At 51.6% G+C, this 22,353-nt stretch overlaps 1 protein-coding gene across 3 annotated transcripts in view; it reads right to left on the reverse strand.

Annotated features, from left to right (window-relative positions):
- Positions 1-4,610: 4,610 nt before the first annotated feature.
- lpar2a (lysophosphatidic acid receptor 2a) overlaps positions 4,611-22,353 on the reverse strand; it is a 63,029-nt gene continuing 45,286 nt past the window's right edge. For 2 of the 3 annotated variants that reach the window (XM_052042102.1, XM_052042101.1), the window contains exon 4: positions 4,677-6,104. In XM_052042102.1, the coding sequence (XP_051898062.1) occupies positions 5,794-6,104 (311 nt within the window). In that variant the 3' untranslated portion in view covers positions 4,677-5,793. Of the gene's footprint in view, positions 6,105-22,353 lie in introns of all 3 variants that reach the window. The other variant, XM_052042103.1, reaches the window with a different exon arrangement.

The raw sequence follows: 22,353 nt of genomic DNA on the forward strand, positions 1-22,353 counted from the left end.
AGCCAGTATCTTTTCCCAGGGCCAAAATGTCAAGTACTAGAGGCCATGCATTTAAGGTGAGAAAGGGTAAATTTAAAAGAGATATGTGGGGCAAGTTTTTTTTCACACAGAGTGGTGGGTGCCTGGAATGTGCTGCTAGGGGTGGTGGTAGATACGATAGTGACGTTTAAGAGACCTCCAGAGAGACACATGAATCTTCAGGGAATGGAGGGAGATAGATCATGTACTGGCAGAAGGATTAGTTTAATTCAGCCCAGTGCTTGCCCAGACATTGTGGGCTGGAGGCCCTGTTCCTGTGCTGTTCTATGAAGCTTTGCTGTCAGGAGCAGATGCATCACAGCTTGGTACGGCAACTGCTCTGCCCAGGATCGCAAGAAACTGCAGAGAGTTGTGGACACAGCCCAGTGTGTCACGGACACCAGCCTCCCCTCCTTGGACCCTGTCTTTACCTCTCGCTGCCTTGGTGAAGCAGCCAGAATAATCAAAGACCCCACCTGCCAGGGTCATTCTCTCTTCTCTCCTCTTCCATCAGGTAGAAGATACAGGAGCCTGAGGGCACATACCACCAGGCTTAAGGACAGCTTCTACCACACTGTGATAAGACTATTGAACGGTTCCCTTGTACGATGAGATGGACTATGACCTCACGATCTACCTTGTTATACCCTTGCACTTTATTGCACTGCACTTTCTCTGTAACTGTGACACTTTGTACTGTTATTGCTTTTACCTGTACTACATCAATGCACTTTGTACTAACTCAATGTAATTGCACCGAGTAATGAATTGACCTGTAGATCAGTATGCAAGACAAGTTTTTCACTGTACCTCGGTACAAGTGACAATAATAGACCAATACCAATACCAGTTCCAATACCAGCCTCTCGCACCCGTTACTGAGGGTACAGTTTACAAGGTTTGCCGATTTCCATGGCACTCTCCTCACTGAGTTTGTCTCATGCGTTCATTGGATGAAGTTCCTGGAACAACTTGGATTCTCAGAACAGTTGAGATCTCAGCACACTGTCCGGTCATTCAGGCCCAACCACTGCCCCACCCTCCTGCTCCCCTCCCCCCCCCCCAACCCTCAGCCCAGAGGGGAAGGCTGTGGGACGGGAGACGGGACAGTTAGTCTGGGCCTCCGACCCACACCCGAGTCCCATCTCGGACAAGGTGCTGCACACATCCAACCTCTGCAGAGAGCCGGGCCCACACCCGCAGCAGATGCCAACACACGGGTGCAGAATGAACCCCTCACCCGCCTGTCTCTGCCGTCATTTCAGGCGAACACTAACTTTGCTGCAACTAATGTCAAGAGGCAGTACACTCTTAAGGGCAAGACCCTTAACAGTGCTGAAGAGCAGAGAGACCTTGGCGTGCAAGTCCATGGCTCATTGAATGTGGCTACACAGGTAGATAGAGTGGTTAAGAAGGCTTATGGAATGCTTGCATTTATTAATTGGGGTATTGAGTACAGGAGTCAAGAAGTGATGATGCATCTCTGTAGAACTCTGGTTAGGCTGCATTTAGAGTATTGCATGCAATTCTGGTCACCTCACTATAGGAAGGATGTCGAGGCTTTAGAGAGGGTACAGAGGAGGTCTACTAGGATGCTGCCTGGATTAGAGGACATGTGCTATCGGGAGAAGCTGGACAAACTTGGGCTCTTTTCTCTGGAGCGGTGGAGGCTGAGGGGTGATCTGTTGGAAGTGTATAAAATTATGAGGGGCAAAGATAGGGTGGACAAGCAATATCTTTTTCCCATTATTGAGCGATCCAATACCAGAGGGCATGCATTGAAGGTGAGAGGGGGTAAGTTCAGAACAGATGTGAGGGGTATGTTTTTTACTGAGAGAGTGGTGGATGCCTGGAATGTGTTGCCTGATGGGGTGGTGGAGGCAAATTCATTGGGGGCTTTCAAGAAGAGCACTTTGTTACAAGCCAGGTCAATATCCCTTTAAGGCACCTGGACAGTAGTGTCATAGTGTGTGGTGTTATCTGACGTCTGCAAGACTATATCTGGAGCGTACTGGCTGTTGTGGAGCAGGAGAGCAGGAGAGAGAGAGAGTGAGAGAGAGAGCGAGAGAGACTGACTGACTGACTGACTGCCGGTCTCTGTATCTATGGATGAAGAACAATAGCTGTGACTGTCACTATACGATCCACGTCTGGATTTTTGGAGCAATCTGTGGAATCCCCTTTGTTGTTAACCTGTAGTGGAAAGCAGGTACATCTGTGGGCAGCCACGGATCAAATGCCCTCAGTGTGGCAGATATTTCGGAACAAAGCACTGGAGATCTTCAGTGATTATATGGGTTCCATCGTGGAATATGTGGGTTTTGTAAATTCTCTCTACATTCTCTCTACAGTCTACCGTGGTTTTGCAAAAGCCTTTGCTCATCGTTCTACCTTACGACTTGCTGAACTGAACTTTGAGAACTATTCCTAGACCTGGGGTTTGGGAATTTGCTACACACGCACTTTGAGCTTATATTTTTGGGGTCAATGTTTAATATCTAACGTTTTTATTTCTCTGAGTATTACAAGTAGTTATTAATAAATAGATTCTAACATTTGTACACGGCTCGTTGTGTTTCTGTTGTTGCTGGTACGTAACAACATGAATGAGGGGAAAATGAAGGGATATGGGCATTCTGAAGGTAGGAGGATTAGCTATGTTGGCACAACATTGTGGGCCAAAGGGCCTGTACTGTTTTATGTTCTCCAGGGTTGGCCGGATTCACCACCCACTGCCCCAATACCCCACTAGCCGGGCACCTCACCCCGGGCCAGGCCACGGGGAGCGGGAACGCGGGGGATTGGGAGTGCACGGGATCGGGACTGCGGGCAGTGGGGGCGCAGACTGCAACCGCTCGGAGGCCAGTGCCAGCCCAGGACCACTGAGACGGGACGTTTTCTGACCACGGCTGTTCATTGCCGTTTCATTCAGCGGGTCTCCAGGCGATTCTGGGAAGCGAACAGCAGCCTCCGAGTGGGGCAGAGCCGCCCGTGTCCCGTGAATGGAGGGGTTGACAGGCAGGTAAGGTGCTGCCATCTGACACCACTGGGAGGTGAGAGTGATGGCGGGACCAGGTCTACAACAGATGCAGCGAGCAGCTCTGAATGTTCAGACATCGGTGGACCGACAAACACTAGAGACGGGGGTTTGGAGCAAGAACTCAGCGGGTCGGGCAGCATCCGTGGGGGGAGGAGATGAACCAGGCCTCTGCCCCCACAGACCCCACCTGAGCTCCTGCAGTAGTTTGTTCTTTGATACAAACACAGTGTGAAACCAGCACAGTGAGATGTGGATGGTGACTTCGCTTGAAGCGGTGAATCTGCAGCCTCGGAGACAGCAGTTGGTGATTGGGTGGAGCTCATTGATTGACAGCAGTGTGGGCCAGTGACGAGTGGTTGTGCAGGTGGTGCTGAGGTCCAGGCAGCCCTGATGGAACGGGCAGCCAGTCAGTGGGCTGTATTGTCAGAGGTGCCGCCTTCTCCCCAGGCCTGAGCTCTGCCCCATCGCTCGATCTGAAGCAGGTCAGGGCCTTCACCTTGCTGGCCTACAACGTGTCCATCACTCAACATTCACACAGACTACAAAACGTAGAGCACAAGGCCATTCAGCCCATCCAGTCCTGAGCCTGCATTCCCTGTTGAAAGCCCTGATTGGCTGTGTCCACCACCCTTGCAGGAAGTGACTTCTGGCCATAACTCGGTTACCAGGTAACTCAAGCTTCCCTCCCATCCCGTATCCTCATCCTAAAACAGATGATCAGAGGCACAGATCGAGTGGACAGTCAGAGACTTTTTTCCCAGGGCGACAATGGCTAATACAAGGGGACATAATTTTAAGGTGATTGGAGGAAGGTATAAGGGGGATGTCAGACCTAAGTTTTTTTTTTACACAGAGTGGTGGGTGTGCGGAACGCACTGCCGGCAGAGGTTGTGGGGGCAGATACATTAGGGACATTTAAGAGACTCTTAGATAGACACAGGAATGATAGAGAAATGGGGGGGCGATGTGGGAGGGAAGGGTTAGATAGATCTTAGAGCAGGATAAAATGTCGGCACAACATTGTGGGCTGAAGGGCCTGCACTGTGCTGTGGTGTTCTATGTTCTAAAAGTGCCTCAAGACATTGTAGCAGGCACAGGAGATGGGAGGTGAAGCAGTCTCAACTGTCAGGACCTGCCAAAGGTGCTGTGGATGGGGTACAGAGTGGGGTCCTGTGGTAGCAGCTAAGTAGTGCATGGTTCCAACTGCCCTGTGAAGATCTCTACAGTATCACTAACCCACACGTTGTACACCCCACAGGCCCTTCACCTGCTGACCACACACTGCTACAACTTCCTTCCTCAGTGACAGAGCATGCACCAACCCCGCGCAAAGCGAGCTGATGTACACCCCGCACGGAGCAGTGCATGGTGCACTTCCTGCACAGATGCCTATTGACTAAAATAAATTCACACAGGCGAACCCCAAAAATAACTCTCAGCTCGTGAGGAGAGCTCCAGGTGCTCACCCAGAGAATGACTTCAGCTCTGAGCGTCTGCGGAGGGGCAGAGAGTGCAGACTCCACCGTATACAGAAATAACTCACGGCATCAGTGCAAAGTATTCTTCCTTTAATAAAAACTCAATAATTATACATACAACTTTACACGAGCTAGAACACCTTTCAGTAAAAAACACAGACGGCCTGGTGTTTAGGGGGAGACGGAGAGAGTGGGGGTGCCAGCTCTGTGTCACCTCCTGTGAGCAGGGGTGTCGGAGAAGCACAGGGCACTGGTCACCCCGTGGGGACATCGGATGGAATGTGATGGGGGAGCAGGGCAGGAAAAGGGCGGTGGGGGGGGGAGACAGAATGGAAGACAGGAGCAGGGGTGACAAGGGAGAAGGGTGGGGGAGGAGAGAGGGGGGAGGAAGGCTGGGTAGACCTGGGGTGGGGTGCGGTGGGTTGGGAAGACCTGGGGTAGGTGGGTGGTTGGGGTTTGGTGGGTCGGGGCCAGCAGGTGGGGTGGGGCCACACAGGCTGGAGAGGACAGGACCCAGCCCCCAGCTGCTGATTTGGAGGATGTGTCTGGTGACCCAGACCTTGGGCACGCGTGAGATCCCATGACCACTGGCCTCGGGTGACAGGCCAAGATCCACGAGGCCACGGAGGGGCACCAGGCTGAGGGGTGGGTGCCTTCACCCTGCGGAAAGCGGTGTGTACAAAGTGTGGGGATGGAGACGGCAAGGAGTCAGACCCTGAAACCACCAGGGCGTGTCCGTGGAGACGGACGGTCGATGCACGGATCGGTGCTGGAGTCAAACCGGGGCCCGGGAGGGGTCAATGTTCCTGAGACCAATGTGAACCGCCACCCCCCACCACCACCTTCGCTGGACCACAACCCCCCAGTGGCGGGGAGGAAGTGGGGTGGGGGGGGGTGGGGTGCAGGAAATAAATAACATCTTGTGGGAGGCAGTCCAGAACCCTGCTGTTAGACAGGGACCTCTCCCCCCAACAGGTGACTGAGGTCCACAGCTGTGCACCCACCCCCACCCAAGGCTCCCTCCCCCTGAAGCACAGGCCCTGCACTGACGGGGGGACATTTTGACCTCACAGCCAAAGGCAGCAGCAAATTATCTCATGTCTGTAGTAACCAATCACAGAGATCCTGCAGGCCTCTGATGACCCATGCCCCTGGTGAGGTGACCCCCGACCAATGATGACCCCTGCCCCCCAGGTGAACCCTGACCAATGATGACCCCTGCCCCCGGTGAGGTGACCCCAGCAGGGACACTGCTTCCTACACGGAGGAGTTCAGCCTCTGCGAGTCACTGGCCGGGTTTGGCGAGGGCACCTTCTGCATCAGGATGTGCGCCCGGCTCTTGGTGGTGGTGAAGCTGATGTCCCTGCGCCAGGGGAGGCACAGGATGTGTTTGAAGGTCTGCCGCATCTCTTTGTCGCGGAACGAGTAGATCAGCGGGTTGAACAGGGAGTTGAGCTCCGCCAGCAGCAGGAAGTATTTCTCCACCAACAGCACGTTGCAGCTCGAACAGTCCACCCCGTCCAACAGCAGCACCACCAGCCCCGGCGTCCAGCAGATGACAAACGCACCTGAGGGAGGAGGGAACCAGTTACACATGGAACACCGGCGGGGCGAGCTCTTCACTGACTGTCCTCTGACCCACCCTCCAACCCCTGACTTCCGGTCCCACCGATGCTTGCCCTCTGACCCCGGGTCCCACCCCGATCTCCAATCTCTTCCCTCCAACCCTTGCCCTCTGACCCCTTCCCTCCGACCTCCCACCCCACCCTGACCCCTTCCCTCTGACCTCCCACCCCACCCTCTGACCCCTTCCCTCCAACCTCCCACTCCACCCTCTGACCCCCACTCTCCAACCTCCCTTCCCACCCTGCCCGCCCTCTGACCCTACGTCCCCTCAATCTCTGCATTGCAGCCCCCATGGGCTCTGTACCACCCCCCAACGTAATCCCCTCCCCCACTGACAAAAGAACCAGGAGTCAGCCATTCGGCCCCTCGATCCTGCTGCGCCCATTCACCACGGTCACACCTCCCCCCCCCCAAGCACCCTTTCCCGGCCTATCCCTCGATGCCCTCAGTACTCAGGATCCATCGCCCTGGGTTCTGAATGAACCCAATGACTGAGCCTTCACAATGTCCAGGGCAGAGGATCAGCACCCTTCGAGTGCAGGAGCTTCACCTCAGCTCAGCACCAACAGTGCCCCCTGGTTCCCGCCTCTCCTGCCAGGACCAGGATCCAGCCGGTCTGGGAGGTGGTTGGATGTGGAGCTGGGAACAACAGACTGTTTTCCAGTTGAGGTCTGGGATATGGGGTACAGATTAGGATCTAAGGAACAGTCTGGATGGGCCAAAGGGTCTCCTCCCAGCCCCTGTCCCCATGGCATCTGGTTCTGTGGAACCCCACTCCAGAGATTGCACAACAGGGTGCCGTTCTCTGTCCGGGACGATCCTGGGGGTCTCCGATCTCTGGTACAGAGGTCGGCCTTCAGGTTAGGCAGAGGGGAGCAGGAGCTGGCGGTTCTCCCCAGGACGGTAACTGGCTGCACTCTCACTCACTCCGACCTGCTCAGCAACAGCGGCCAAAGCTATACACAGCGCATCTGAGCTGACAGCAGACCTGTGCGGGCAGGTTGGAAACCAGCCTGGCAAGAAACTAAATAACAAAGTGAGCTTCTCAGCTGTGTGTGTCAGAACAGCAGAGTTTTCCTGAGGCCAGGCAAACCTTGACCTTGAACGTGAAGCACTGAGCTTTCTCCAGGGTTTAACGCTGTGTGGTTACACTCTGCTGAAAGGTTCGCTTCTCTCTCCACAGAGACTGCCTGACCTGCTCAGCGTTTCCCACCTTCTGTCTTCATTTTATCCCTGACGCAGGCAGGAATGCCGGCCTCCTACCCCCGGACCTCGTGGTTCCTCCCGCAGTCTCCTGGGAACCTGTGCACGTGGTCCCTGGACCGGCCTCTCCCCTCCCCCCACCGAGGGTCTGTGGACTGGTCTCCACCCCCGACCCCCCCACAAGGGTCTGAGGTCCACCCCCCAAGGGTCCGTGGTCTGCCTGCCCCCGACCTCCGTGGGTCCGAGGTCCAGCCCCCTGCGGCCGGTATCCAGGACGCACAGCTGAGTTGGCGAGACCCCTCTCCCAGGGTCACGCCCCACTGTCCAAGCCATCGGGGCAATGATTGAAAATGCCTTTTGATGTTTACGTTTACTTGGGACCCACTCATGTTACGAAAGGATGAACCTGTTTTGAACTACAGTTACTGGGCTGTGAACACAGTGACAACGGGCCTGATGCTGGTGAGCAGCTCTGCTCTCCTGGCTCATGGGACCTGTGCAAGCCCAGGGGGTGGGAGCTGCTCACCCCGAGCAGGAGTGAGGGAACTGCCGACGTCCCATCACCAGCAGCCTCCCTTCAGACTCAGCACGCGGGGGGAGTGCAGTCCTGGCAACCACTGGCAGTCCCCACCGCTGACATCCCCCCCACACCCGAGCTCAGACGGTTGGAGTTAGTTCAATGGGATCCCAGGAGGTCAGGCCACCCGCCTGACCTCCACCACCAGCCCCAACATGGGGCAGCCCAGTGGGACGGCAGGGAGAGTTACCCGGGTCTGACCCCAACCGCCAGCGCTGTCTGTGTGGAGATCCAGACCGTGTGGGCTTCTTCCCACCGACCAAACACATTAACCGGCCCTCAGTGGGTGGGCGAGGGGTACAGTCTGGGGGGAGCTGATGGGAACGTGGGAAGGATCAAATGGGATTGGTGGTCAGCACAGACTCAGTGGGCCGAAGGGCCTGGGGCTCTGACTGTGCCCACACCCCAGCCCTTCCTCTGTAAGGGATTGTGCTCTGAACTCTGACTGACCTTTCTTTTATCTAAATAACTTGGTGGCATGCTTCTCTTAAATTCCAGGGATGAACCACAGCTTCAGGACAACTCCCAGAAGCTGTGGCACACCGTCATTAACTACCTACCCAACAGGTTGAACGATAAATGTATGCAAAGTCCTCAATCTCCGACCCACATTTTATAATTAACACTCCGACCCAATTAACCACAAGAGCTCCTCTGAGGAAGTTTGCAACCTGAAATTCTGAATAATTGCCAGCAAATTCAAACCAATGAATCATTAGATTCAACTCCACAAATCTCACAGCTACATGCTTGAATTGTGAGCCGAGATCACCAAGTCGCAGCCTGTGCATGACCTGAGGCTGAGCTACCGGTGTGCAAGACAAGTGGCCCAGAATCCTGGCAGCTGTCATCATCCGTCGATGGTTGCAGTACATTCCCCCCGGCGACTGGCCTGTCTCTACCTGTCACGTTCAAGCATCCTGCACAGGAATGCAGTACATGAAACACTGCACACTTGTTTTGAGATGGTTAAGCCATTTTTATGTCAGTCAGCCTTTGCTCAGCTGTCCCTCTCAGCTCTGGTGAGCAGGCATCAGGAGCGAGCAGGGTGCCAGAGAAGAGGAGATTTCAGCCAGCACTTGGTCGACGTCTATCCCTTAACCAAACAACAGGTCCGAGGGCCAGGTCACCGTGTGCAGCTCCCCTCGACCTCCATCAGGAGTGCAACCGGCTTCAGATCATCACACTGCAGTTACGGCATCTTCCTGTGCTCACGTCCTCGTTGCACTCACAGGAACAGAAATAGGAGGGAACGTGCATCCCCCAAAACCACCCCACCATTCACAAGAGCGTGACACAAATCCCTCCCTCTGCCCACCAATCCAACACCCCCCGCGACCCCCTCTCTACAGCTTGGCACCACAATTCCATGGTAAACATTTGCAAGCTTCAGAGAAGAAATTCTTCCTTTGGCCAGATTAAAGCAATCTCCCCTACCTCCTGACCCCAGAGGGAAGCAACTGCACCAGCCCCCCACACCCACCCCCCCCCCCCCCAACAAAGACCCCTCAGTACCTTGGATGTTTGAATGAGCACTGAATTAGCTCAGGACTCCAGCGACGTGGGCCCACTCTGCTCAATCTTTCTTTAGGAGAAATCCCACCCCACCCAGCCCCACATTCAGGAATCAGTCACGGGGACCTTCTCTGCACCATCCCTGAAGTATACTTTTCTTAAATAGGGAGACCAATCCAACATTTAATACTCACTATTTAAATAATACTGCTTTTCTGTCCTGTCTACCAATAATTCGTTGACTCAACATTTCAGTAATCTTCATGTGTTCTCATTTTGCCCATTCAGTTAACCTCTAAACTGCTCTCCAGTGTCCTTCACACAGACTTGCATAAGTGACTCATTTCCTCAAAGTGCTGAATACTGACTGTGAACAATCAGTCTCTGCTCTGACCCCAACACACACCACCTGTGTGATCTTGAAAATGACTGTTTATCTCCCCTCCATCTTCTGCCTGTTCCCAGTTGTAGGTCCACACCCTCACCCCACAAGCCCCTTCTGTGTCACAGGCAGTCCTTGTGTGGCACTACAGCCTCAGGCTCTCTCTATCCAGAAAATGACAGAAACACCCAGCAGATCAGGTAGCATCTGTGGAAGGAGACACAGAGCTTTGGGTCTCAGAACCTTTGTCAGAACTGAGTCTATGACCTGAATGTTAATGGTTTCTCTTCCTACAGATGCTGCCTGACCTGCTGAGTGTTTCTGCCATTTTTTGCTTGGTTTCAGATCTCTGGTGTTCACAGTTACTTTGATTTGTATTTCCCTTTGATCCATCTGCTTGCTACCTGCATCCTCAGGGAACAGTAATCAATCCATTAAACTCAAACTCCATTTCATAAAACTACTGATTCTGCCCAATAACCACCCTGTTCCTGAATAGATTCATGGCCTGACGTGGGACATCTGACATGTATTCTCACTGCCTCTTCCTGAAAAAAATTCTGCTTCCCAGATTCCAAAATCAAGGGAATTTTGAAGGATCACCATCTCTGCAGCCGGAGATTCCTCATCCCCTTATCCCAGCACTTTTCCTCTCTGATAACCTTTGTTCCAAAGGTCCTCTCCTTTATAATTTGTTAATACCTCGCTGTTTTTGGCAAGCTTTTCTCCCCCACTGAAAAAACAGATGGAAAATATTTGTCTGTGGCTTTGTCAAATTTCCATCATTAATTCTCCAAGGGACCAAGACTTACTTTGCCACTTTTCATATACTTGAAGCTACTCTTCAAAGTTCATTCACAGAACATAGAGCAGTACAGGACAGAAACAGGCCCTTTGGCCCATCACCTCTGTGCAGACCTTTTTGCCCCTCCACATTCATCGCATTTGCCCACATTAGGACCATATCCTTCTATGCCTTGACATTCAAGTGCCTGTCTAAATGTCTCTTAAATGTAGTGATCGTATCTGATCCCACCTTCTCCTCTGCCAGCGTGTTCCAGATATCAAACTCTGTGCAAAGAAAACTGTCCCTCAAATCCCCGCTCCATCTGATCTCTATCCTGCTGTAGCCTTACACAAACTTCACCTTTCCCCCTACTATACATCCAAGTCATCGGGAGTCAGTGCGGATTGGCAATGACATCCCCTCCTCGCTGACAATCAACACAGGCGCACTTCAACGATGCGTGCTTAGCCCACTGCTCTACACTCACGACTGTGTGGCTAGGCACAGCTCAAATGCCATCTATAAATTCACTGATGACACCACTGTTGTTGGTAAAATCTCAGATGGCGATGAGGAGGCATACAGGAGTGAGGTAGATCGGCTGGTTGAGTGGTGTCGCAACAACAACCTGCATTCAACGTCAGCAAGACCAAGGAACTGATTGTGGACTTCAGGAAGGGGAAGTCGGGAGATCACACACCAGTCCTCATTGAGGGGTCAGTGGTGGCAAGGGTGAGCAGCTTCAAGTTCCTGGGTGTCAACATCTCAGAGGATCGATCCTGGGCCCAACACATTGATGCAATCACGAAGAAGGCACGCCAGCAGCTCTACTTCATTAGGAGTTTGAGGAGATTTGGTACATCACCAAAGGCTCTTACAGATCTCCACAAATGTACAGTGGAGAGCATTCTGACTAGTTGCATCACCACCTGGTACGGAGGCACCAATGCGCAGGATCACAAGAGGCTGCAGAGGGTTGTAGACTCAGCCAGCTCCATCACAGGCACAACCCTCCCCACCAAGGACATCTTCAAGAGGCACTGCCTCAAAAGGCTGCATCTATTATTAAGGACCTTCACCATCCAGGACATGCCCTCTTCTCGTCACTACCATCAGGGAGGAGGTACAGGAACCTGAAGACCCACACTCAACGCTTCAGGAACAGCTTCTTCCCCTCCACCACCAGATTTCTGAACAATCCATGACACTACATTATTCCTTTTTTTACACTATTTATTTTTGTAATTTATAGATTTTATGTCTTGCACTATACTGCTGCCGCAAAACAACAAATTTCACGTCATATGTTAGTGACAATAACTCTGATTCTGAATATATATATCACTAAAAGCACTAGACAGAGACTTCCAATCAGAAAAGGAACCTTTCTACCTCCTTTCACCAAGCCAATTTTGGATCCAATTAGCCACCTGGCCTTGGATCCCATGTGCCTTAACCTTCTGGACCAGCCCACCATGCAGGACCTTATCAACTGCATCACTAAACTCCACAGACAATGTCTACCACCCTGCCTTCATCAATCTTCTTAGTTACCTCCTCAAATGACCCAATAAAATGAGTGAGACAGGATTTCCCTCTCACAAATGCTGCCTTTCCACATGAACATAAATCCTGTCTCTTCGAATTTTCTCCAAGAATTTCTCATGTAGCTGATGTAAGGCTCACTGGCTTATAGTTACCTGGCTTATCCCTGCTGCCTTTCTTAAATAAAGGAACATTAGCTATCCTCCAGTCTTCCGGTACCTCACCCTTGGCAATGAAGATGTAAAAATCTGTCAGGGCTCCAGCTATCTCCTTACATCCTAGGATGGATCAACCCTGATACATTCCATGATATCTAACTCCTGCACCTTCTTATTACTGAAATGTTCCAGACTATCAACGTGTCCCTCCCTGAGCTCACAATCCTCCTGTCCTTCTCCTTGGTGAATACAGACGAGAAGTATTCATTCAGGACCTTGCCCACATCCCCTGGCTCCACACATAATTACCCCTTTGGTCTCCAAGGGGACCTGTTCTTTCCCCGGCAACCCTCTGGTTCCTGACGTACTTATAGAATGTCTTTGGGTTCTCCTAATTAATCTTACTTGCCAAGGATATTTCATGGCACCTTTTTACCATAATTTTTTCCTTACGTTTTCTTAAAAGGCATTGTTCTCAGGTGGAGCTGGCGTCTCACCCGAATCCCTTGCTGAAGCACAGGCGGGGTACCACACATCTCAGTCCAGTTGGGGAAGGTGCTCACACACCCTCAGCATACTCACCTTGGGGAGTGTAGCTTATTGTTTCAGCATTGCTTCACTGAAGCCAAGTTACCTGGCCTCTCATTGCTGTTTGTGGGAGCTTGCCACATACGTTGTTTAAAAATAAGGGGTTGCCCATTTAAGACGGAGATAAGGCGAATGTTTTTTCTCCGACAGATGTGAGTATTTGGAAGTCTCTTTCTCAAAGGGTTGTACAAAAACAGGGTCTTTGAGATTGTTTACAGTAGAGTTGGATCAATACTGTGACCAAAGTGGGTGAAAGATTATTGAAGGTAGACTGGTGTGCAGAGTTGAAGTTACAGTCAGATCAGCCATGACCTTATTAAAACAAGGAGCAGGCTCAAAGGGTTGATAGCCCACTCCTGCTCCTAATTCGTATGCACCAGGTTACAGTGAGAACACTGCAACATTCCTTCACTGGCCATAAAATGCACCAGCTTCCAGAGCAGAACTCTATGTACAAACACCTCGCACATTCTAATATACCCAAAGCTCAAGAAGAATGGTGCAAACACAGCCAGCACCTCGGAGTCCAACCCTCCGCTCCTCCACAACAGTGACCAGTGAGTGGGTGACCAACCCTGAAGAATATCCCGAGGCCAACTGACGGGTGTGGTCTGGGGAACATGGCCCGTCTCTGGCACTCTGCAGGCAATTCTGTGCAAACCCAGGGATTCCCACAAATTACAGACATCATTTTCCCATTGGATGAAATTTTTCAGAACACACTAAATTCCAGGAGAGTACCAGAAGATTGGAAAACAGCCAATGTGACTCTTTTGTTCAAGAAATGAGATGGAAAACGATAGGCCAGTTAGTTCAACATCTATTGTGATAAGGCAGGAGAGTCAATAATCAAAGAGGAAATAACTAATCATTTAGGAAAGCAGAATATAATCAAAGCTCGTCAACAGTTTGATGAAAGGTAAATCATGCCTGTCAAGTTTGCTTGAATCCTTTGAGGATGTGACAGGGAGGAACTTGTTGATGTAGTTTATTTAGATTTCCAAAAGGAAGTTGACAAGGTGCCACATAACTGAAGAGCCCAAAGGTGCTGGAGAACGCGAGTTAGTGTGAACTGACAATGGGCCGTCACAGAGAAAGCAGAGAGTGAGAATGAGAGTAAATGGGAGCTTTTTTAACTAGTGGAGCACCTCAGGGACTGGCCCTTGCTTCTCAGTTGTTTACCTCACTACATGGAGGAGGGAAGGAAATGTAAGGGTTGCAAGTTTGCTGAAAAGAAGTGGAAGGACATGTTGTGGCAAGGACTTTCCTGGGGATGTGGGCTGTCCTATCGAGAGAGACGGGAGAGCTTAGGTCTGTATTCCTTGAGCTTAGAAGAATGAGGGGTGACCTTATGCAAACAGACCAGATCCTAAGGGGCTTAATAGGGTAGATGTTGAGATGTTTTAACTAGTTGGGGGGGGGATGGGGGGGGTCACAGAGGGTCACAAAGGGATGGTACAAAATAAGGGGCCTGTCAGTTAAAATGGAGGTATCTCAGAGGGCAGCGAACCCGTGGAATTCCCCACCCCCGAGGGGGGTGCAGGCTGGATCATTAGATATATCCAAGGTGGAGATACAGTAGATCAATATTTGAAAGATCGAGGAAGTGAGAGTTCTGGGGAACTGCCACAGGAGGTGGAGTTGAGACCACACCAATCCTATTTACCAGCACTTGGTCTGTATACTTCTGGGTGATTCAAGAGCCCATCTAGATACTTAAACCTTGAGGTTCTCTGCTTGCACCAACCTAGGCAGTGAGCTCCAGGTTCCAACCACCCTCGGGGCAAAAAATAAATAACAAACGGCAAAGGTCCCAGCACTGATTCCTGAGGTACTCCACTGGTCACAGGCATCCAAACACACCCTCCCACCATCACCCTGTGTCCCATTACCAACCCAATCTTGGATCCAATTTGTCAATCTGCCATGGATCCCATGGACTCTAACTTTTCGGACCAGTTCCCACGTGGGACCTTGTCAAAGGCCTTACTGGACCCTGTTGACATCAACCACACTACACTCATTAACAGATTTTGTTACCTCTTTGAAAGATTCAATCAAATTAGTCAGATGGGATTTCCTCACAAAAAGGTAGGGGTTTGTCAAAACTGACCCTGTCAAACCCCTACTTTTCCAAATCTAGATAAATCCCATCCCTCAGAACTGTTCCCAGTAACTTCCTACCACTGAGGTTAGACTCACAGCCCTGTCATCACCTGGCTTATCCCTGCTGCCCTTTTTCAATAAAGGGACCACATTTGCTGTCCTCCAATCATCTGGTACCTCACCTGTGGCCAGTGAAGACTGAAAACTCTTCTGGACCCCAGCAATGGCCTCCCTTGCCTCCCAGAGTAGTCTGGGATACATTTTATCAGGGCTTGGGGATTTAAAAATACCTAGTATTTTACATAAACACTAAAAACATGTTGGGTTGGTAGGTTAATTGGTTGAGGCAGGTTTGACTGTGGGCTGCAAGAGGGAATTGGACAACTACATGGTGAGGACAGTTCTGTGAGGCTCTGGAGAAAGAGCCAAGAGTGGTGTTTCTCTGGTAGAGAGCCAGTGGGAACACAATGGGCCAAATGGCCCCTTCCATGCTGTACCCATTCCATGGTTCTGTGCATTTGTATTCTTTAGGACACCAGCCACGTGCTTGCCCACGTTGAATAAAGAAATGCATAACTAGTGCTGGCAGCTGCAGTGATAAACCAAATCGACTGAAGGGTTAACCCTCACCTCTGACTCAGAAGGCCGTGGAATCAATGCCACTCATGACTCGAGTGTACAAGTCAGGCTGAGCTCGGGCAGTATTGCCATCCTGATGGTGCTCTTCAGCAGCAACGTTAAACCAAGGGGGTTGGTGATGCACCGGGGCTCCCAGAACATCAAATCCCCCCTCAACCAAATCAATTTATACTCTCAACACTGCCTCTGTGAGATCTCTACATATAACTACTGCCCTAAATGATCCTCTGCATGAGTAATTCAAACAATGAATCAATTGAGCTGTAAAACATCACCAGATATCTTGACTACGGAAATGAAACTCTTCCCTTTCAGTGACACACATTTCTGTGCATCAGCTCAGCTTGGTTTTTACTCTTTTTTTACCTGGTCTCTCTGGGAGTGGAGGACATACTCAGCCCGACTGCTGGGCACGTCCTCCTGCTCTGCATTCCCTTTGTCTATGTTCTTTGGTTCATGTTCTCGCTCTCTAACTGCTCCCATTCACTCATCAACCAGTTAACCTTGTGTATAGGGTCACCCCAGTTTTACCCTCTCAGGGACACCCCTGACATCCCTGCAGCTTAACGAGCTTTTTGTCTCCTTGCTCAGTTCTGACAAAGGGTCTTTGACTCTTTCTCTTCGCACAGATAAAGCCTGACCTGCTATTTCCAGCATTTTCTGTTTCTTTATTTTAGCTTTCCAGCATCTGCAGTTTTTTTTTTGATTTCCAGTCTCCTACTCAATTAACAGTGAAGAACAGAGAGCCACTCTTCACGAGTTGCATCATGTCATCTTGTGTGTTTGGAAGGAGGAATGGGACAGCAAACTGTATCTTGCACTGGACATAACAGAAGATGGACACGTAGAGAAGCAGCATGATGCAGAAGGCCACCAGGTTGTGGAGGGCCACAAAGACCAGATGACTAGTAGACCAGGAATGCCCGTGAACAGTTGCCAGGCTCATGTAGGCAGTCCCAGCCCATTTGAGGCAATGGGCCCACGTTGATGGAAGTAGTCCAGGTAAGGACAATGAGCGTAGACAAGTGATAATTGGTCACACAGATCACAACGCTCTCCCTGTGCATCCAGGAGACCGCCTGGTACCACTCCCCGGAAATGACAAGGTTGGCCATAGAGGCGATCGGGGGTGGGGGGGGGTGGACCACGCCACAGGAACCATTGAGACACAGTGAGCTCCACAGCGTGCAGGTCGCTGTTTGCAGTCAGGTACAGGTAGGGGATGCCGGAGAAAATATCCGCAGAGGTCAGATTGGCTGGCAGGTAGAAGGTGGCTTGGGAAAAGCATTGGTTGGTGATAACGGCCACTGAGGTAATCAAGGACAACAAGGTGGCAACATACAACCCAACCACATCTGTTGGTGCAGAGTCACACCGTGGCCACTTCTGTTTTCGAACCAGAGGGCACTGGTTGCAGGAGCAAACACCGTGATCTCTCTCCCCTCTCAGCCAGTCTCACATTGCACCTGCCAATGAAAACAACATCAAATCCAACCTGGCCACCACTGGGGGAAGCTGTTACTTTAAGATGAGCCCTTGCTAGAGTTACAGAGGCACAGAGTCCGAGTTATACAGCATGGAAACAGGCCCTTCAGCCCAACCTCCTCCTTGCCGACTAAGGTGCCTACCTCAGCTTGTCTCATTTGCCTGCATTTGGCCTAGTCTTTCCTTGCAACTCAAGCCCTCCAGTCCCAGTAACATGCTTGTGAATCTTTTCTGCACCTTTTCCAGCTTAATGACCTCTTTCCTATAGCTGGGCAACCAGAACCGCACACAATACTCCAAGTGTGGTCTCACCCATGTCTCGTACAGTTGTAACATGACATCCAACTTTTGTACTCAATGCCATGAGCAATGAAGGGCCAGAGTGCCAACACCTTCACCACCGTCTACCAGTGTTGCCACTGTCAGGGAACCACGTACTTGAACTCCTAGGTCTCTATGCTCTACAACACTCCCCAGGGCCCTGCCACTCACTGTGCAAATCCTGCCCTGGTTTAACTTCCCAGAATGCATCATTTCGTACTTGTCGAGTTAAGTTCCCCAGCTTCTGTGACCTTCTCCACAGTAAGCACAGATGAGAAATTTTTATTTAGGACCTCACCCACCTCCTGTGGCTCCACACTGAGATGGCCACATTGATCGAAGGGAAGCAATTCTCTCCTATTCAGTTTGCTCTTAATATACTTACAGAATCTCTCAGGATTCTCCTTGACCTCATTTGCCAAAGCTACCTTTTGCTCTCCTGATTTCCCTCCTGTGTATTCCTACAGCTCTTATACTCAAGGGATTCACTTGATCCCAACTGTCTATATCTGACATACACCTCCTCCTTTTTCCTGAGGAGAGCCTCAATATCCCTTGTCAGCCAGGGTTCCCTAATCCTGCCAGCTTTGCCATTCAGGACCATTCTTGTCTGGAGCTCACCCCATCTCACTTTTAAAAGCCTCCCACTTGCCAGACATCCCTTTACCTGCAAACAGCCTCTCCCAACAAGTCCCCGTCTGATGGCATCAAAATTAGCATTGCCCCAGTGTTAGGCTTTAACTTGTGCACCAGTCGTATCTCTTTCTATAACTAATTTAAAACTACTAATTTATGGTCACTGCTCCCAAAGTGCTCCCCACTGACATTCCACAGTAGAAGGTTGAGTGTTGCCCCCTCTCTAGTAGGGCCATCTACACTTTGTCTGAGAAAACTTTCCTGGACACACTTAACAAATTCTGCCCCATCCTACAGCAGTCCCGGTCAATATCAGGAAAGGTAAACTCACCTACTACAACCCAACTATCCTTACTGTTGGATGAGATCCCTACATATTTGTTCCTATAATTCTCGGTGCCCACAGTGATCACCCCTTTCTTATTCCTCAGTTCCACCCAGGTAGCCTCACTGGACAATCCCCCAGGAATATCCTCGCCATGATGTTCTCTCTAATCATAAACACAACTCCCCCACCTCTATCACCTCCACCCTGGAACATTGAGCTGCCCTCAACCACATTTATTAATGCCCATAATATCCCAGTCCCATGTACCAATGCATGCTGAGTCCACCTGCCTTAACTATTAAAATAAATGCATTTTAGCCTATCAGACCTCCCTCACTCCCTGCCCTGCCGACTGAACTTGCTCACTTTAACTTCTATACTTGCCTTGACTTTCCCATCCACATGATGCTGCCACACTAGCTTAAACCCTCCCAAGTAGCTCGAGTAAATCTCCCCATCAGGAGGGTGCAACTCTCCCCCCTTGCCCCAAGAACCAGAATCCCTCCCTTCAGCACCAGCACCTCAGCCACACACTCATCAGCCCTGTCCTCCTCTTGCTGCTCTCACTGGCACATGGCACTGGGAGTAATCCAGAGATTACAGCTTTTGTGGTCCTGTTTATTAACCTTCTGCCTAACTCCCTATGTACACCCTGCAGGACCTCATCCCCTTTTCGACCTACGTCATTAGTACCAACATGTACAACCTCTGGCTGTTAACAACCCCCTCAAGAATATTCTGCAACTGCTTGGAGACATCCTTGACCCTGGCGCCTGGGAGGCAACACACTATCCTGGAGTCTCAACACCTCCATGGAGTCTCAACTATCCTGTAAATCCCTGGTTCTAAACCAAGCCTTTTCTTCCCCTCATCCCAAATTCCAATTTCCTTCCCTCACCCACCAAACGCGGAGATACCAGCCATTCTAACAGCAGTGTAGGAGCTTGCTGTGTGGAAACCGGCCACCTCATTAGCTCATCTTATGAAAGGGACAAGACTTCAGGGTGACAACAGACTCCACACGCACTGGAAGTCCCAGAACCATCGGAGGTTCATCAAACGTCCCTGCACAGATGTTTTACTGAGGCACACTTCCTTGCACCTGTCGAGTGCCTTAGCTGCACATTTACTTCATGGGATACATGAACATCATCACTGAGGGGCAAACATTAGAGGGCTCGGAGGCAGCACCTACCCTCGCCACACAGCCGTGGTGAAACAACGGCTGAGAGATTATTTCACAATCGTGTTGCAAAAGCAGTAAGAACAAACACAACCACTGCCCACACCCCATTCCTTCACAACCCTAGGCAGAACAGTCAACAAAACGCTGCCGAGTCCAATCCCAAAGCAGCAACAGCACCTCGGCAAACACGGAAAGGACAACAACTCCTCACGGAGCACAGGGTAAAATGTCATCCAAGAACGGAAGCTTGACTCCCCCCTTCAGCACAGTATTGGGCTCCATCTCAAGAAATACCTCAGAGGGGTGGGGAAATTGGTTTATTATTGCCACATGTACTGAGACACAGCGCAGAGCTTTTGCCTGCATGCCATCCAGACAGATAATTCCAAACATACAATCAAGCTAGTACAGAAGGGAAAAAATCCGGTGTTACAGATAGCAAGTGCAGTGCAGGTGGACAATAAGGAGCAAGGCCATGAGGAGGTAGATTGAAAGATCAAGAGTTCATCTTTATCATATTCAAGAGGGGCTTGAAAGAGGAGGGGTCACCCTGCAACATCTCTGCCCAGGATCCAACCCTTCCGACAGGAGGGCAGCCGGTAAACCTGAGATACCCATCTGCACACGTTCCCTGCTGCTCTCTACAACCGTGGCCCTGCTCTTCCACTGACCCCAGCCCTTCCTCCACCCCCAACTTCCTGCAGCCCAGGCTCTGGAATTCCCTGCCCGGACCACCCGTCTCCCCACCTCCCCACTGCTCTGCCACCTTTGCTCTTCACTTTGACGTTACCCGTCGTTTGGAAGCGGCCGTCAGGGTCTCCCAGGGGAAAACTACAACGAGCTCCGACACCCCTTTCCCTTGCCCTGCCCCTCCCTGTAATATTAACACGCTGTAACTCCCGTTTCCTGCCACAATTCCCACCATTCCATCCACCCCCAGCTCTCTGAAGCTGAGGAATGTGGTGAGTTACCACGGTGACACCTTGCTGTGGACCCCGGAGACCCTCTGCTGGTTATGAATCTCTCTGGGAGTCTGGAGCCACTGGGGGTTGTGATACAGGTGGCTCAGTGGGTAGATTAACTACCTCACAGCTCCAGCAACCCGGGTTCGATACCGACCTCCGGTACTGTCTGTGTGGAGTTTGCACGTTCTCCCTGTGACAGTGTGGGTTTCCTCTGGGTGCTCCGGTTTCCTCCCACATCCCAACGACGTGTGGGGTTGGTGGGTTAATTTGCAGCTGCAAATTGTCCCCAGTGTGTGGGTGAGGGGTGGAATCTGGAGAGGGGTTGGTGGGAATGGGGGGAGAACAGATCACAGGGAAAATTAGAGGGGCAGTGGGATTGCTCTGTGAGCCAGCACAGACTCGATGGCCTGAGTGGTCTCCTCAGTTGTAAGCAACTATGAAAATCTAGAGATGCAACTTTCCTTCATCAACAACTGTATGAGTGATGGGGATACCATCGCAGAGAGTCCCTCCCCTCCCGGCAGTGACCAGCAAACCCCCGCAGCCTCCCCCTGCTCCCCCACCTCTGTCCTGTCCCCAACCAGCCGCTGCACGGGACGGGCTCTGTTACCCGAATCCCAGTTCCGGAAACCTCCATACAACTGATGAACCGGGGCTGGGACACCGGAGCATCAAGAACTGCTGCCACATTCCTCCTGGGTCTTGAGCAGGGTCCTGGAGGTGAATAGTCGATGCTGAGGGTTGGCAGCCCCGTCCCTTCCTCACCCCTCGGCCCAGTCACAGAGCTGGGGGGGGGGGGGGGGGGTCACCCCTGCCTCGGCCCTGCAGCCAGTAACCTGGAGATGGAACCACCCAGAGAGTGCAGGGTGGGACTGGCAGCGTAACCGCGGTGTGGCCGCGTGGAAACAGCCATTTACTGCCCGGGTCACGTGGCACAGACACCGCTCTGGTCAGCACCCAAATACACAGAGAGGGGGAGAAACAGGGCCACGCCACAGTGGACAGGGTCAACAAGGAGAGTCTGAACACAGCCCAGGCCCAGTGAGAATCTCAGTCCCCGCCACAAGGAAAAGGAGCTCGGATTAAACCAGCCTTGTTCAGAGCCAATGTTAAACGGTTCTCCTGGGAGCAGCAGGACCAGCTCCCGAACACTGGGCCCTTTGTTCGCTCCGAGCTCTGACTGCAGGCAGCCGAGGTCACCGAGCTCCCAAGGGGACTCCCTGATCCTGGAAATAAACCCCCGGCGGTGCGAGGCCTCGGTGAGTGAGAGCCCTGCTAAGGGCGGACCTCGGAGCTGAAGGCCGGACCTGCCCACGTGCCTCGGTAGGCCACACGGCGCCCACCCCGCCGGGCCTGGTCTCAGGCTCTGCACGCAGCGGGCGCAGGGAACTGACCTCTGGCCCTTTCAGTCCCACACAGAGGGGCGAGGGAGATGGGTGGATGTGGGAGAGTGACACAAGAGCTGAGATGGGGAATCCATATTCACACAAAGATTTGTAATTAATTTATTTTTTAAGATTGTTTTAAATAGTCTTAAACAGGATGTGAGGGGGATGTGAGCTGGTGCAGAGAAACCAGCAGAGTAAAGGCAGCGAGAGCATCAGTGATGGGGGAAGGGGGAGGGAAGGGGTGGGGGTAGTGAGGGGATTAGGGTGTTGGAGGGGGAGGTGGGTTAGAGCATAGCAGGGAGGGAGTTGTGGGCACAGCATGTGCAGTGTAGCTCACATTGTGCCCTGGGGGGAAACCTACAGAGTCACGTGGGAACGTGCA

The sequence above is a fragment of the Pristis pectinata genome, chromosome 31 (assembly GCF_009764475.1).
Source record: "Pristis pectinata isolate sPriPec2 chromosome 31, sPriPec2.1.pri, whole genome shotgun sequence".
Taxonomy (NCBI): domain Eukaryota; kingdom Metazoa; phylum Chordata; class Chondrichthyes; order Rhinopristiformes; family Pristidae; genus Pristis; species Pristis pectinata.